The sequence below is a fragment of the Patagioenas fasciata genome, chromosome 1 (genome assembly GCF_037038585.1).
Source record: "Patagioenas fasciata isolate bPatFas1 chromosome 1, bPatFas1.hap1, whole genome shotgun sequence".
NCBI lineage: Eukaryota > Metazoa > Chordata > Aves > Columbiformes > Columbidae > Patagioenas > Patagioenas fasciata.
In genome coordinates this window covers 212,942,806-212,961,425 of record NC_092520.1, presented here as the reverse complement: position 1 = coordinate 212,961,425, position 18,620 = coordinate 212,942,806, and the positions used below count along the sequence as shown (strand labels likewise).

Sequence of the window (18,620 nt, the reverse complement as noted above, 5' to 3'; positions counted from 1 at the left end):
AACCTCAACCTCTTCAACCTCCTTAACTCAACTTCAACCCCACCTCAACCTCTTCAACCTGAGCTGGTGAAGATGTCCCTGCTCGTGGCAGGGGTGGCACTGGGTGACATTTGAAGGTCCCATCCACCTCAAACAACTCTGTAATACTCCCGTGGCTTTTGGTAACTCTTAGTTTTCGTTATGTTTTGACTCTCTAGTCTCCTATAATGACCGTGGTGACTCTTGTCTTGAAAAATGCATTTGAGTAATACAGATAATAGATTTTTCCAACATGCTCTGGTAATGAGTCGCTGGAATCTGTTCTACTCAGCTTGCTGGGCTCCATATGGTGTGACATTTTATCTGTCATTAGCAGAATAACTTATTGCAACCTCTGTATTTCTGAACATTCTCATCTGTTAGGAAAGATTTCTAAACTCTAAATTAGCTTTTAAAAATATGTACACTATGATGCACGAAGGTGGCTCTCAGTGGTAGGTTGTTAGATTGCAGCCATTAGCTTTATGGGGTTTTTTCTTATGTTTTTGTGCTTGAGGAAGGGTCTCTATATAAGTGCAATTCACTTTATGCTTTAATTGATACTCGGATGCATCCGAGTGCTTCCCCCCGACCTTGTTTTGTTGTGTCTCAGCAGTATATTGTGCATATGGCAAGCTCTTAGTAAACTTCTTGGCATAGACAGTTTTTGCAGCAGAGAACAACAAATTGACCAGCAAGAATGTAAAGAAGAATAAAGAACCATATTAGAGGAGAACCCTTTGGGAAACTACACTCCAAATATGTTACTTTAAAATCAATACTGGGGCTCGACCTTTGTGTACTGCTGTGTATTTTAAAGCTTAATATTGATTGTTGTTTTAATAACATGTTTATTCTAGTTTACCGGCATAGGTCTGGAGAACATAAGGAAAATTTAAAATGATTGATTTACGTACAATTTTCAGTGAGGTAAATTTATGAAGAGCATGTTTATGTATCTTCAGTCTATGTGGCTCATATGCTAAATGTAGGGAAACCTTTTTTGAAGTAGGTTGATTTTCTTGAGCAATGTTGATATTTTCCCAGGTAATTAACCATGGTAACTAACATGGTAATTAACCATGGTAAATTGGGAGACTGGCTTTTTCTTGCGTTATTCTTCTCATGTGAGATACAACCATACTGTGTTTCTAAAGGGTTGTAATGTCATGTTCTGCCACAGGCACCTCTTGAACAGTATTTAGATCAAGTTTGAAAACAGTCAGGACAATTATATCATTTCTCCTAATGACAGTAGGATTGAAAGCTGGAAATACCTCCATGAAGCAGTAAAAGTGATGATCATTTCCAAGTGATTATAATTACTTTGATTTCTGACAGGTGAAGAATAAGAGTTGACTATTGTGTGGCATGACTTACCATACTGTTTAAAAAAACCCAAAAGAAAACCCAACTCAGACCCAGCTAAAGGTATTTCCCAATTGATAATCCCATTTAGCAATGTGAGAATTGATACAATGGGCTTGCACCAAAGATTGTCTCCTCTTCTTGTCTCTTCTCTGACCAATAAGTATTGCGGAGAGGGATTCAAGTGCTGTTTGAAAACACAGTTGAGAGAAATAAACTTAAATCTAGTGTGAAAAGGTCTACTTTTGAAGTAAAGCTCTGTCAGTACTGTCACATTTGTGTAGCCTATGGATAATTCTTTGTTTCTATGTGTTCATACAGTGTCATTTGTCTTCTCCATCTGCTGGGAAGCTTAACCTTTTTCTAGCGTGACATTCAGTGTATCAGGAGAAAGACCTGGCTATTGATTTGAGAGAGTAAAACTTGGGTATTTTATACTGCTAAACAGGACTTGGGAAGATAAGTCATCCAGTGGAAGATAAGTGATGAATTGCATGTGAACTGGAAAGAGAGGCTAATGTGACATTTAAAAAGGGCCTATTTCTGAATGTGACACGTGTGTGTGGGATTCTTGTTCCATATCTGAAGATGTAGAGTTGATTAAGAGAGGACTTTAAAGAGTAGTTGGGTAAGATTGCAGAGCTGGCTATTTTAGAGTGTAAAATCAGATAATGCTGGGTGAAGATGAGGGATGTTTACCGGAAGAAAACATTCAATTTTGGGGTGTATAAGTGATTTTATAAAAATCAAGTCAACCATATTTCATTTGAGCATCTAGAAGGTCACTTCAGCTTCAGGGCTGGGAACGTGCATGGATAAAGTGGCAAGTTTTGGTGTCACTTCCAGAGCTTGAGTTTGTCCTATTCTCCCTTATCAATAAAACATTTTGTTTTCCTCTCACAGCAGAAGTTTCACTCATCTGATCTCACAACCAGCAGATGATGGAGTGATGTTGTTCTTCAGCAGCCATAGCATTAGTGAGGCCTAGCAGATGATGGGATAACATGGGACGAGAGGGAACGGGGAGGGTGAGGCTTGGCCAGGACTCTTCCTTTGCAGGCAAGGGAAGAAGCCAAGATTAACTGTGAAGACATCATGAGATTGAGCCCAGATTTACCTATAAAACAAGTTGTGGGCTCAGGTGAGTGGTTGTATCTGGTACCTTTTTGGAGAGCCAGCTGTTGGGAAGATAATCCTGTTAGGGAAGCGTAAGTCACCTTCTGAATTTAAAGCCATAAAACTTCAGCACATGAGTTTCCTGCAAAATGCCAAGGAAATGTTAAAATAGTTGCAGCTGCGCTGCTTGTGAGGTTGAGGGTTTGGAAATGTCAAGTTGTTTTAGAAACCTGTTCTACTTGCCTTATTGTTTTCAAAGAACAAACAGTATTTGGCAATGGTAGAGTTATTCTCCAAGACGTTTGTCACTGGTCTGGTTCTCCATTAATACAATTATGTCTAGTTCTTGGTATATCTGGAGATAAATCGTGGCGATGGGAAGCGGAAGTTGGAGTAAGCGATGCTATAATTCACTCCTGCTCTTATAAACACCACTTTTCGAGGGATTATTTTTCACTTGGATTTTCAAGCTTGCCATCTCAACTGACAAGTTGTATACCAAGCTTCCTCTTGCTAAGTTTATTTCTAGCAGAGATGGGGAAATGACTTGAAGCCATTGAGTTTATTTGGAGAGAGCATCAACAAAAATAATACTGCTTTGTAGGCTTGGATTTAAATAGAGAGGAGGGGAATTATTCCCTCCTGGCCATTTTAAACAAACCTTTGCTTTCAAACCACTGAGCTCTTTCATTTTGAGAAGTAGCAAATAAGTAGACATAGCAGAGAAACGCAGTGTTCTTTTATTACTATTATTTTTGACTGTCACTTTGTTTTAACAGGTAATTAACGTTGTCGTAGGTTCAAGGCTGCCTTTGCGGATCCCGAGAGGAGTGATATTAAATTTGAAAGTAATTTCAAATGGAGTTGTGTGGATATTGAGGAAGAGTCTTAGCTAAATACATCTATAAATTATGTAAATCAGTTTTACTATTCTGACGTGGAGTCTCTGCTTGCCTCTGGCAGAAAGGGAGAAATTGGTTCTTCTGTCTCTATAGAATGCTGATCGATATGCATATATTTATGAAGTATAATTACCAAGTCCTCTCAACCAACCTTCCCCAAAATACCCCACAACCCTCCCCTAAAATACCCTATAATTCAAGTATCTTAAAGACAACACAACCATTTTCCATAGGGTATGAGCAGCCCTCATACTCACAAGAGTCAGTGTCCATATTGCAATGTGTATTAAGTTCTCTGTGGACATATTGTTGATAAATTGAAGAGCTGTATATAATTGAGTTTTGAAGTGAGTGTCTTTGATCTGTTGATCAAGGACTGGCGCGTGAAATCATGTGTCCATTAGTGTGGATTTTCCAATTGATGGGTGTTATACTGAGGCTGGGAGGCAGCTGGAAAATGGAAACAGATGAACGTGTTGAACGGAATGGAATTACTGGGCTAATTCTTATGCGTGATTTGGGCAATGTCACACTTGAAATAAGGGGTAACAGAGAATGGGAAGAAATGGTGAAGTAGGGTGATGTGGAACATACTCTTAATGAAGATGATTTGTATTTGTTTCAGTGTTTTATTGGACTGGATAACATCCCTAAGCCTAAAGACAGTAAAGCAAAGCACTTGATACTTTGCTCTCCTTGTTATTGTGAACGTGTCCAAAACTAATGGAACTTTCTAATAATATGGGCCTGACCAAAGACAAGTGTGTGATGACACATGTTGGATGGAGGAGTTAACATATGGGAGAAGTTCACTTGCTTGCTTAGGCATCAATTTCAGAGTCGCTATCAGTTGATTTTCGGTAGTAGTTATAACAAGCCAAGCACTGATTTATGTATGTGTATGGCCAACATTAGGGAGAAACAGGTTACTTTGAGGAGGAAGTGGATATGGGAATACAGCAGTAGAGTTCCTGTTGAAGTTAATAATATGAATGGCAAGCATAAGTAACAGTAATTATATATAATATAGTAGAAACCTGTAGGAAAACCTCACTTGGTGTATGCAGTCTGAGGTGGAAGGGCCAAAAATCATCAAGATTTGTCATATTGTTCATATTTATTTTCATTATATTGTGGTGATTCTGTGACTACACCTGTTACTGGTATATTTGCTCTTTTCCCGTGTGTACCGTCATCATGAGACCTCTTGGTCACTTGTAGTGAATTTGTCCAAGAATTTAGGTTGTGCTCTATAATTTGTAACTGTGTAGTCACCTGTGAACAGTTTGACACTAAACACTCATGAAACGATTGCAATGCTGGCTTTGACCTAAGTGTTTCTTTAATATACCCATATTTTTGAAGCCTTGGACTTTTGATTTACCTTCTGTTTTCCTATTTTCCTAGTCCTGATGTACTTAATGACTGAGATGTTCACTATGCTGATGTATCAAAAACCACTTGAACAGAATATACGTTCAGCAAGATTTGTCCTTTTTACACCACGACTTCATGATTTAGGAGAAGGATATTTTCTCTTACTGTGTTCATGATCTGAAATATAGGGCTTAATAGTGGAATTTTGGCATAGAATCTTAGATGAAGTGGTTGCTACTAATGTTAGGAATGGCCCCCTTCACCTGTAGTATGCAAAGAGTTCTGTGAATACAAAAGAATTGTTTTAAATGTTTAAATAATGCTAAGAAATGAATGTAGAATAACTTAGTGTTGTCATTCTGAGACTTCTGTGGAGAAGATGTTACCTTTCAGGTAATTTGTGTGTATATCTCAGTCCTTAACCATCTTTTGCACAGGTAGCTGAACTTTACATGGTTTATGTGACTTCGCAGCCAGGTGAAGAATCTGTTACTAGAAATGGAGTAGGAGAAATATCTATTTCACACTTCTCAGGCTTCGGTTCAGGTTCAAGTTGTTTTCCTGATATCTCTTGCATCTCTTTCAGATGCCTTGTCATCTCATTAAATATTGAAACTTGGCACTCTGAAACATTATTCATTCATTAATATTACATTGTGGCCTAAACTGCATTGTACAAAACAGTTTGGGATGTTCTGTGAGTCTGTCAGAATCCATTAACCAACTTGCTGGTGTCAAACTAAGCAAAAAAACCTGATTAACAGTTTCTGCTGTGAAGACAGAATCCTAGAATGTCAGGGGTTGGAAGGGACCTGGAAAGCTCATCCAGTGCAATCCCCCCATGGAGCAGGAACACCCAGCTGAGGTTCCACAGGAAGGTGTCCAGGCGGGTTTGAATGTCTGCAGAGAAGGAGACTCCACAGCCTCCCTGGGCAGCCTGGGCCAGGCTCTGACACCCTCACCAGGAAGAAGTTCCTTCTCAAATTTAAGTGGAACCTCTTGTGTTCCAGTTTGAACCCATTGCCCCTTGTCCTACCATTGGTTGTCACCAAGAAGAGCCTGGCTCTGTCCTCCTGACACTCACCCTTTATATGTCTGTAACCATGAATGAGGTCCCCCCTCAGTCTCCTCTTCTCCAGCTCCAGAGCCCCAGCTCCCTCAGCCTTTCCTCACACGGGAGATGCTCCACTCCCTTCAGCATCTTTGTTGCCCTATGCTCTTTGTCTCTTCCCATTCCCTTCACTATCCATAACAAATCTTGAAGATTTATTACATTTTTGCCACTAATTTTACTTGAACTGTTCCAAAGTTGTCTGGATTGCTTTGTACTCTCCCAAAACTTCTTCCTTTGGTGAGGAAAAAACCCCAGACATCCATTTAGTTTAACACACACCAGAAACGAGGAAATAAAAACCTGCACTTGTGGCAATTTTCATTTTGACTTCTTGGCTTCCTTTCCTTGATTTTTTTTGGCACAAACCTCTCTTGGCTGATCTCTCTGTCTTTATGTCCATCTGTCTTGTGGACCTTTGGATCAAGAGAGCTGTTCAACCGGCGCCATTCAGGAATTGTCTTATTATTTGGCTTGGAAACACCAGGGGGTTTTCACAGTTCTGTCTTGTCAACTCTTGGAATTCGTCTTTCTGTTTCCAATTCTCCGCTACATGAAGAGTTGAGAAGCTCTTCATTTCAATTAGCTTAACTAAATGCCCAAATGTCAGATATTAAACAGTTTAGGCCATAAAGGTACTTGTTTAATGTTCCTCAATAACATCCAAAACTGCCTTACTCATAGCAGCACATAAAGAAACAATTTCAAGTCTTTCCTATCTACTCTAATCCTTGTTTATGTTATCGGGAATTTCACATCCCACCTATAGAACAACACATAACCAGTTAAACTCCTGAAGACCTCTTCACTTACATCAACCATTATTCTTCAAAACGTCCTAACTACCCATCTCAACTGATCTAAATTCACCTGAGTTTTAACAAAGGATGTAGGATTTTGAAGTAATTTTCATTTATTTGAGTTGCATAATTGGGTGGCTTGTAGGAGCTTAATGAAACAAACAGACGGCAGATCGGCGCTGATCTCAAACATTTGCTTGCATCAACTTACAGTAGTTTTCTTCCTTGACATAGCAAATTCATTTCGCTGGCGTTCAGCGTGTGCTGCTGTGGAATAAAGGCAAACATCAGCTAAATCTACAGTAATAAATTATATTATCTTGCCAAAAGTAAAAAAATAGATGCACATGTGCATTTTAAAAGGAGTTAAATAGCACAGCTTGTCAGTACAGTCCACGACTCCAAGAACTCCACTGCAACAGACCACTTAAAATGACATTTTTAATTACAACAAATATAAAGACTCAATATAATGATTCTCACATTTAAGCACAAAGCTTAAATGAGAGACATTAGGCCCTACGCCGATCTGTTATATAGGAAGTGTTTTTAAAAAAGCTGCTGAAACAGCAGAGAAAGCTGCCAGCTCTACATTTTTCTACAGTTGATAGTTTAAATAAAATACTTCCAAATAATTATGCGTTACTGTTTCAAGAAGCGTACGACCATTTAGTTACAGCAGCTGATGTAAAGAACTACAGCACGCAATGCCAGCCATGGTGCTGCTTGAAAATACACATAAAGCATTAACAAGAATCTCTATGTACTCAAGTTTGGATTAACGCTTCAGTTTTTCATGCTCAACTCTTTTATAGCACAATCATAGCCAAAAAACCCCTTGCTTATCTACAGCATCATCTTTGAGGACTTAGTTAACACTATAAAGAACATTTGTTCTTGCATGACGCTGATACTTTTGCTATGTAGTAAACAAACACTCAACTATTAAGTCACTTAACTTTATTACCCCTAAAGCTTTTGGCATCTTTAAATTCTATATTATAGTGTCTTTCACCAATCATTTAAGTGCTTGATGTATCTAGCAGAGTGCCTCAAGGGTCAGTACTGGAGCTGGTAAGGCTGACTGAGCTGGGGCTCTGGAGCTGGAGAAGAGGAGACTGAGGGGTGACCTCATTCATGGTTATAAATATATATAAGGGCAGAGTGTCAGGAGGATGGAGCCAGGGTCTTCTCGGTGACAACCAATGATAGGACAAGGGGTAATGGGTTCAAACTGGAACGCAAGAGGTTCCACTTAAATTTGAGAAGAAACTTCTTCTCAGTGAGGGTGGCAGAGCCTGGCCCAGGCTGCCCAGGGAGGTTGTGGAGTCTCCTTCTCTGCAGACATTCAAACCCGCCTGGACCCCTTCCTGTGGAACCTCAGCTGGGTGTTCCTGCTCCATGGGGGGATTGCACTGGATGAGCTTTCCAGGTCCCTTCCAACCCTTGACATTCTGTGACACTGATACTGTAAAGCTCTAATTGTTCATTGGTTGGTTTTGATCTGGTTTTAAGGACCATTTTTATCCAGGAAAATCCTTCTCCTACCAGCCAGAGGCACCCAATTTCCAGCTAAATCCTCCTTTTCTGCAACGGGACCACATTCACCTAACCCTGGACATACCATAAACCTAAATACTTTATCTACCAAACTGCAAAAAGACCAAAAACCCATAATAAACCTTTCCTAGCAATTCGAAAAGATGAGATGAAAACAAGTATTGAACGTGTTGCCGAGTTAACAATGGCAGCTCCAGTCCTAGAATATTTTCAACATTTAAATGTCACGAACCATCAATATATTTGAAATATTCACTGCAGCGCTTGATAGAAGCACAGAAAATCTAATTTCCATGAAAATACATCGATATCAACTGTTTAGCTAATAAAACTTATCTGTTGCATGTATGTTGTGACACTGAACACAGAGTCAGCATTAGGGAACTCAGAAGGCTAATGACACTATGAAACACCCTTTTTTCAAATAGATTGTTGTGAAAGAGTGATGGGGAGGAAGCTTAAGTATTCTCAGTGCATTTAGATGTTGCCAAGGGAGTTTCGGAGAACAAATCATAATGAGTAGGGTCACTTGGTAGAAGGTACCAGCATTACAGTGCATTACATTCTTCCCCAGGGAAAATATTTAAGTGAGATGGGGAGGTAAAAAAGAAAAGACAATTACAAGATGTATTACTTGTGTGCTCAGACACAACCCTCGGAAATGCAGCAACCAACTGGGAATCTTTATAAAAAGTTTATTAAGCAGCATCTTCAATTACTCTAGGAAAAAGATTATGCAGACATGGACTAAGTTCCATTAAGTGATTTCCCAAGGTCCCCCAAATTATTGCGGCAGCATTGACAGAACAAACCCTTCACACAATCGATGGCGCAGTCAAAACACTCTGCTTGTCTTTTCCATTGTGGAAATCGTGTTTTGTCTAAAAAGCAACAAAATGTGTCAAAATAGAAGCCTCAGCAGCCTTTTCTGGTGAGATACAGCAGCGAAGGCACCAAGCGTTGCCAGAGACCAAGGGAAGCTCCTTTCTTGCTGGATTTTACTACCCACAAGTGGTTTTCCCCTAAAAACATCTCATTTGCATGTCGTACCTAGCAAACAAACTATAGAAAATCAGACAATATTTGGAAAAGGCTGCAAGAGGTTTCCACATTACAAACTCTCAGATATTTACATCTAATTCTTGGCAAATCGCTTCTGCATCTGACACAAGCTCAGTCCCTCTGAAGTCTTCTTGTCTCTGGAATTACCAACCTTCACAAGGTCTCCTCTCAACCTCTCTTGCAAAAAATAAGCTCACTTTTCCTAGTATTTATATAATGGGTTCCTAATGTCAGGATAAAGCCTTTGATGGCTTAATCCCACTACTGTTACATTCAGCCTCCCTGCTAAGTGTCTACAGAGGGACAAGATGCTCTTTTCTACTCTTCACAGAACCCCAGAATGTCAGGGGATGGGAAGGGACCTGGAAAGCTCATCCAGTGCAATCCCCCCATGGAGCAGGAACACCCAGCTCCACAACCTCCCTGGGCAGCCTGGGCCAGGCTCTGCCACCCTCACCAGGAAGAAGTTCCTTCTCAAATTTAAGTGGAACCTCTTGTGTTGCAGTTTGAACCCTTTGCCCCTTGTCCTACCATTGTTTGCCACCGAGAAGAGCCTGGTTCCATCCTCCTGACACTCACCTTTATATACTTATAGACATTAATAAGGTTCCCCCCTTAGTCTCCTCTTCTCCATACTAAAGAGCCCCAGCTCCCTCAGCCTTTCCTCACACGGGAGATGCTCCACTCCCTTCAGCATCTTTGTTGCCCTGCGCTGGACTCTCTCCAGCAGTTCCCTGTCCTTCTGGAGCTGAGGGGCCACAACTGGACACAATATTCCAGGGGTGGTCTCCCCAGGGCAGAGCAGAGGGGCAGGAGAACCTCTCTGACCTACTGACCACCCCCTTCTAACCCACCCCAGGTACCATTGGCTTCCTGGCCACAAGGGCCCAGTGCTGGCTCATGGTCTTCTTACTTATCAGTATGTATTCATAAAGCTCTTGAATTAGTTGTTGTTCTATCATATAGCAAATAGTGGTGATAAGGTTTATAGCTTTTGCTTATTCTGATTTGGACACTTAAACCTGAAATAAGCTTGAAGTTTTAGCAAGTAAATTTTTAGGTGTCTTAAGCTGATAATCATGTGTTACAGCAAGTGCTTTTAAAGTGACTTTGTCCTTTGAAAATACATCTGGATAACAGCCCCTCAATCTCAATTTCCCTCCATCTCCTGCAGACTGAAGCAAGAACAAGCGTATGTGCGAGATGAGTTCGGGAAGCTCCTGGAGCGAGAGCGGATTTCATCCAACGAGCACCTGACTCGAGCCATTCTCCGCGAGAGAGCCGCCACCGAGGAGGAGCGCCAGAAGGCCCAGCGCTTTGTAAGTTCACCAACTCTTCTACAACTCCCAGATTTATTTTCCAACCAACCAGCTCTTTACACTTGCTCCAAATTATTGGTAGAAGAGGAAAGCAGGTGTTGTCTTGTTACTGCTTAATATCATATTTTAATTCCTTTTGCTTCTTAAATATCCCTGTTGGAAGAAGAGACAATTAGAAAGGACCTAACCTTTCTGAAGGTTATAAATGTGTCATCTTTTGTATGTGGAAAATATTAAAAGCAATATTTTTCTGGAGCGTGGAAGAGTGGGGTGATAGTCTTGGTCTGTTTGATCAATGTGCTTATGTTATGAAGTTACAGAATAGATAAATTTTCCTGGAATTAATTAGTTCATACGTCAAGGAGATCCACAATAATTTCTGGTTAACAGTAAGAATTCAAGAGGTAAGGTTTTTAAGTCTCTGTTGGTTTTATTCTGGCGTGTAAAAGTCTCACTTAGATTGGAACGAGCTTCGTGAAACATTTTGCGTCAAAGCATCATATTTCATTAGAGCTGATGTCTAAAAACTTTCTGACAAGGAAGTTGTAAAATACGGCTGTTTTCCTCTGCAAACTGACAGTGTATTTTTCAGTCTATTTCAAATGTCTGGCAGATTTATAACTACTTAAATATTGTGGTTTCTTACTATATTGAGCTTCTGTTGACTCTTCTTTTTAACAATTATCATTACAGTCATCATTACAATAATCGTTATTCTCTGAGGTATGAATATGCCTCTTTTTTTCTTTTAAACTACTTGAATCTAAATAGCAAACCAATTGGTATTTGCGAAGAAAAGAAATCTTAATATACTTATGTGAGCTTCCTATTAAAATAGATGGCATTACTTGGGTCAACATGCCTATAAATTTTGTCTGGCCCTCCGCATCTGAAATCAAATCAAAGCTTTCAAAGATTTATTGGTTGGTAACATAGTAAACCAATCACTTCAGTAAGCAATGGCTTTATCTCAACTGTTTAACTAAATATCTGTCACCCATTATTTTTTTTCCACAATTTAAAACCAAACAAGTTTTAACTAAGCGCACTTGTATATAAATATCTTCTGCAGACTTCTCCTGATGCTTTTGCAGCTCTCTGGTCATGTTAGTGTTGCAGAAAAATTACAATATGCTAAACAAATATTGACTATTTTGTTATATTAAAATATGAGAACAAAGGGAAATGGAGAGCAGTGATGACCAAGGTACAACCTTTGTCTTTAGCCTTAAACCCTTGGATTCTTAATATTATACAAGAGAGAGAAGGGATTTGTGGCCTCAACCTAATGAGGAGCTGAAGATTTATAATGGGGAATATTAATTTGCATAATTACTGGGGGGGTTAGCATCTTTCACTTATTACTGTACTGAGAAGCACACGCTGCCTTTCTCATCAGCCAAACACTTGAGAGATTTCTTATTACGGATATTTATCTGGTTTATTTAGCCATTATGTCCATTTTATTGTGAATTTTTACTGACTCTAGGATAGTTTAAGTTAGCAGTCCCCGTTAACTCATTTTGAACTTGATCAACATGGGGAGCGGTGGCGCAGGGTGGGTGGTTTTGTTGCGCGTTGAGTTGGAAGACGACATATATATAATTTTTGATCATCTTACTGTCTTGATTTCTGAAAATTTAAAATACCTTTGAAAATCACTGTGCACGTTGGCTATTCCTACTGCAAATTTGACATTTCCACTATAACTTGTTCCTTCTTTGAAGTGCGTCATAAGGTGACAAAGTAGCAAGTTGGCTTGGCGTGTTTGTTTCCTTAAAATGGGTCTAAATATGAAAATGTTGAGTAATTCTGACTTGCCCTGCAAGTCCTTCTACAAGTGGCCTACCTTATTTTCTTGCAACTTGCTGGTTTTTATTTCATCGGCTTCGTTTTTCTCTTTTGGCTGTTTAATGTATCCGAGCTGAATTTATAACATGTGGAACACAGAGGGATATATCAGTGTGTACCATTGTCAGGTGGAATGAGTAATTCCATGTTCTAGTAGACTTGTGCAGTAGGTTTATATTTCATGTAGGCTGGGTTGGATTTAGCCTGTGAAATCCTTTTTTTTTTTTTTTTTTTTTTTTTCTTTGAGAAAGAAGTGTGCCCAGGTGGCCAAGGAGGCCCATGGTGTCCGTGGTCAGCAGGACAAGGGCAGTGATCCTTCCCCTGTACTCTGCATTGGGGAGGCCACACCTGGAGTATTGTGTTCAGTTCTGGGCCCCTCAGCTCAGGAAAGAGACTGAAGTGCTGGAGCGGGTCCAGAGAAGAGCAACAAGACTGGGGAAGGGACTGGAACACAAGCCCTATGGGGAGAGGCTGAGGGAGCTGGGCTTGTTCAGTCTGGAGCAGAGGAGGCTTAGAGGTGAGCTCAGCACTCTCTAGAACGACCTGAAGGGCAGTTCTAGCCAGGGGGGATTGGGCTCTTCTCCCAGGCAGTCAGCAACAGGACAAGGGGGCATGGGCTTCAACTCTGCCAGGGGAAATTGAGGCTGGAGATTAGAAAGCAATTCTGTGCAGAGAGAGTGGTCAGCATTGGAATGGCTGCCCAGGGAGGTGCTGGACTCACCGGCCCTGGAGGTTTTGAAACTGAGATTGGCCATGGCACTTAGTGCCATGATCTGGTCAATGGACTGGAGTTGGACCAAGGGTTGGACTGGATGATCTCTGAGGTCTTTTCCAACCCAGTCCATTCTGTGATTCTGTGATGTGTCAATAGCATTATCCACACAAGTAATTCCTCTGCTACCGCTTCGTTTTTAGTGCACAGGAAAAGAAATAATGGTTAGAAAGGAAGAATTTTATGTGCTCTTTTCTTTGTAAAGGTTGTTTATTTGGTTGTAATAAATAGACATATTGTTCAATTGGAGTATTATTTCCCATTTTTACACAATTTTAATAGCAACTGCTGCTTATAGTTCCAGAAAGGAAAAACTTGTGTGTTAACACCACAGAAGTTATCATGAGCTCTTCATACACATGAAACAAGTGAATAAAATGAAGGTAAAATGGACAATTGAATGAGCTAAAGCTTTTTAGGTGACAAGGACTGCAGAAAACTGGTTTCGTTGTTTTTAAGTTCAAGTGTTCTCCTTCTCAAAGCAGAAAAAAGCCCAAACAAACAAAAAAATCCCAAAACCCAAAATGTAGACGTAGTCGGCAGGGCTTGGACAGTGAGGTAAGGCGAAGAAGGAAGGAATATTTTATATTGGTTTTTCAATTAAGCAGAATGAGAAAGGTTATGACACTTGTTAACAGTGTTCATAAAGCTCTGAAATAAATTTGGAGCTGATAAATGAGTTAATGATGGTTGAGCCATTTATGTGCTGTGGGAGCTGGGGGGTAAGCTCCTTGATTCCCTGTGGACTGGAAAATCAGTCTTCAAAAACAATTTGTGGGGAGACCCAGAGGTTTACAAACTGATTATTCTGACGTTTGTACCGACCAAGGTAGAAATTGGTTTGTACTGGAGTTTCCCGACCCTGCTCATATCCTGAGAAATCCCTCCTGGAGTCCATGTGAGGGTTGGTTCAACTGCCGGTGCTCCAACTCAGCAGAAATCAATCCAGCTGCTCTTGATTCCTTTAGTGATACCTTCAGATGTCATTGACATTGAGGAGTGTATTCTTATCGTTTCCCCTCTCCTGCCTAGCAAGTGATGTGAAGTATCTCATTCCGAAGGCTCAGATGTACATTGATGTTGGGTGTTAACAGTTGCTTTCCTCCTGAAGAGTTTCCCTACCTCTTTTCCTACCCGTTTCCATCTCTGCACTGCAGTTCTCCTCCTTTTCTGTTGTGTCAGTGCAGATCTGGACTGAAGGAAATGTGAAATAAATCAATCTTGGAGGCTTTTTCAAATGTAGACGTGCCCACAATCTGCTTTAGAGCTCGACTAGAGAAGTAATGGAGCTGAGGATTGAACTGTGCATGGAAGGCCAGTTGCTGGGGAAAGAAAATGACAACTTTTTGGTGACATGACCACTTCAATTAGTGGTTTGATACCTTTAGCTTTACTTACACGCCATATTCAGGCATGGTATTTGTGAGCCACATGCTTGAAATTGTACATGAGAACTGTCTGTAGCAATGTGATACATATTTCTTCCATACCCTTAGCATGTATATGGTGTTTTTTCTGCCCATCCTTCTTCAAGGAGGATGTCACAATAAATCAAGTCTTCTATTTCAGTCCAACCATAACGAACTTTGGTACTGGTGGGATCCTCCTTAGCAAATATCAGTGTGGTTGAAGGCCCCAGACTTCCGACTACCCCAAGAATATTTCTATTACATGGGCAGCAATCTAATCCTCCTTTGCTTTATTTATTATTGGAGATCTTTGCACATCTAAAAACTGCTTATAGTTGAGTTGGGCGTTGTGTTGAGTGGCTTTAAATGCGGTAGCTTTGCCATAAATAGCGTATTGATGTTCCATCACTTGAGTTATTATGTGAGTTGGGGTGAGACGTAGAGAATATGGAGGAAAAAAATCAATAGTTATCCCAAGTGCAGAGGACCTGTTGTGTTTCCATCTCTTTATAATGAGCTGGAGTTTCTGGTTAACTTATTTGCTTCTCTGTCGGGACTGAAATGAACTGTCATTAAGACCCTGTATGTTAGAAAATGGTTTTATTGAGCTGCCAATGACATTAAAGTCTCATTTCCCTTTGAAGAGGCACAGAAATATTGTTTTGTTCATTTGCTGTAACCATAACATGAAAATTTGATTATTGCTATCATTAGAGATTTGTATTCATACTAATAAAATTATCTCTATTTCCCCGTGTATTGTTCAGGCCTTGAAGTACCTGTTAGAGAATGAAGTCTCTTGTTGCTGAGGTCTTTTTTTGCTTTGTAAATTTATTTTCTGTACAAGAAGGTCTATTGATAAATCATGTTCAAAAATCCATTTGACAGGAGTGTCCTTCTATTAAAAGGCCCTTTTTGTTCCTTAGGTGAATGCGGTAATCAGATTATTGAATATTTTTTCCTAGCGAAAACACACGAGGTGTATAATTCTTCTTTTAACTTTTCTGAGCACGGAAATCAATAGACAAAATACGTTCCGTGCTATATTAGAGCCGAAGCGCGTTGAGTTGTTAGGAGTGAATTTGCCCTATTGCCATCATTGAATACATATTGTTAAAATAGTGTTTCACTCCTCTGTGTCTCAACCGTTTGGATATTTCCCTTGTCATCCTTGCTTGGCTGGTCCTACGTGCGCCACACAATGACCTTTGCTTCAGCGTTACATTTATTTGTCCTGTCCCCAATTCATTAATTTCATCAAGAGCAGGTCCCCTATTTTCCATAAACAGATTATTTTGTGACCCTTCCTGCTCTTTCCCAACAACCCCGTCCTAACCGTATTTTAAGGCTGACTTCACCAGCAAATTCCAGGGGGCAGAATTACTAAATGAGTTAAGGCATTAGTTCTCGGGAGAAAAGCAGCCTGTTTACAAACCTACAGTATTTATTACATACCTCATTTAGCTCATTCATCATCCTAATAGAAAAAAATGCATCTTTCTAGATGAATCTGAAATAATTTGAGGTAAGCTACATAGCCCCGGGCAGAACGTGATTGCTTACTGGAGCTTTTTAGAGAAGTACAGTAAGGTTGCGACTGAACTCACCATTGCCCACAATAAAGATACTAAAGGATCCTATTGGAAAATTAAACTTGAGTTTGGAAACCGCCTGGTATGAGATGAAATTCAGTGCTGGTTTGTCTCTTGTTCTTCAGTTTTAGTGGTTACAAAATAGTTATTTCTCCTCTTTGAAAAATCAGAATATCATACATGTGACTTTTCTTGTCTCGCTGACTCTCCCCATCTTTCTGGCATTTCTATGGAGATGGTTGGGACAGAAGTAAGACTTCATCTTTTCTGGGATGTTAAATAGATGGTGTAAAATTCCACTGTATGAAAAAGCAGCTCTTGCTGTGCAAATGGAGATCAAGAACATTTTATTTCCAGCAGTGGGATTTCCTACCAGCTATTTGCAAATCATGAATTTTTTTCCTTAATCTGGAGGAATAAATGTGCCTTGAAGAAATGGTGAAGACCTATTTGCATGTCTAGGATTACTTGATTAACAAGAGCGAACCATTTTCCCCTCCTCTTGGTATAGTTAAACAGCAAAAATAATTTAAAATAACCTGTGGGTGATTATTTTTATGCTGTAGGTTGTAATCCCGGTGCGATATGTCATTTGCTGTTAATGGTACCCCAGGTACCATTGGCTTCCTGGCCACAAGGGCCCAGTGCTGGCTCATGCTCACCCTGCTGTCCCCAGGACCCCCAGGTTCCTTTCCCCTACACTGCTCTCTAATAGGTCATTCCCCAACTTACACTGGAACCTGGGGTTGTTCCTGCCCAGATTCAAGGCTCTACACTTGCCCTTGTTCTATTTCATTAGATTTTTCCCTGCCCAACTCTCCAGCCTGTCCAGGTCTCTGATGGCAGCACAGCTTCCAGTGTCAGCCACTCCTCCCAGCTTGGTGTCACCAGCAAACTTGCTGACAGTCACTCTATTCCCTCATCCAAATCATTGATGAATATATTGAATAATACCGACCCCAGTACGGACCCCTGAGGCCCTGCACTGGATCCAGGCCTCAACTGGACTCTGCCCCATTGACTGCAGTGTAATATTATGAGCGTGTCTAAGACTAGAATATTAATTTCTCCATTTTAGTATAATCTTTTATATAGTTTTTACATATTTGTGTTTAAATGTATGGAGAGGTTTTTGGACTAATGAGTTTTTTGTGGCTTTAAATGTGTGCTTTGTTACTGAAATCTTCTTTCATTAATGAAAACGAAACCCACCCAAAGGCCAAAAAAATAGCATTGGAAAAATCGAAACTGATCAATGTTTTTTTTCTATGTCAAAGTTTGACAGGAGAAACGTAGTAAAACCAGAAAATTTTGACGGCAAATAAGGTGCATATGGGAAAGATTTATTCTCTTTAAAATGTGTTTCTGAGAGTGTTAAGAATGTGTTTTGATAGTCAAAAAGCATTTAAAAGTGTTATATTTTTTTAATTCTTACATAGCAAAACTCAAAGATATTTGACGAGCAAAACGAATCACTGCGTTATCTCAGCATCCAGATGAAGATCTAGTGCTTTCCAAAGCCTGCTGCTCCAGCAATTTGTTCTTCTGCTTGAATTCCAATTGAGTTCATTTTTATAGATTCACTGCGTAATGCTCTGCTCTCTCCTCCCTCATTCATTAACCAATTTGTTCTTGCTACTCCCATTTTATTGAACAGCGAACAAAATTGCCGTGCTAACTTCTCCAATGAATATCATCATTCCTTGTCATGCATGGGCAAAAGGAAGTGTATTAATCCTTTGTACGTATATTTTCCCTTCTTCCAGAGAGAATATCAAGTTGTCTTGAAAAGAATGTTTTAGATAATGTTCTCTTGAAGCTTTGAGCATAATATTTGTATATAAATGTGCCAATTCAGCTTGGTTTTGATTATTTCTGGGCATTGGGAATGCGTATGCCCTGCTAATTGTATTGCCCAACAAAAGTCAAATCCAAGGGTTGTCAAGACATGTCCTTGTATGTGACGTGGTACAAATACATGCGATGGATTAAAATAAGGTAATTGAACAAATCTTGAAAAATGATACGGTCTCCTCCATTTCGAGAGAAGTTTGCTGAGTCTTGAAACTCCCATTCTAACTTGAATTTTATAGCTATTTGCTCTCAGGTTAATTTAGACGCGGTAAATATTGTCTGTTACTCTAGTTATTGGTCTTCCTTTGGGTTGAATGAGAAGATGTACAAAAATAAAGGGTTTTTTTGGGCTACAGAGGGGAAGGAGATTAAGAGCAGTTTGTTTCCCTAATGACCACCTCAATAATGAATGGTAAGCTTTATTTTATAGTATCTATAACTTACCGAGGTCTCGTCACTGTCAGACATGGGTAACACCTGCTGCAAGAGGACCAAGCCATTGAACCAGG

At 39.9% G+C, this 18,620-nt stretch overlaps 1 protein-coding gene across 1 annotated transcript in view; it reads left to right on the top strand.

Moving 5' to 3' along the window:
- CHCHD3 (coiled-coil-helix-coiled-coil-helix domain containing 3) overlaps window positions 1–18,620 on the top strand; it is a 174,004-nt gene that overhangs the window by 51,530 nt on the left and 103,854 nt on the right. The window contains exon 6 of the mRNA XM_065829760.2: window positions 10,489–10,633. Within this exon, the coding sequence (XP_065685832.2) occupies window positions 10,489–10,633 (145 nt within the window). The remainder of the gene's footprint in view (window positions 1–10,488; window positions 10,634–18,620) is intronic.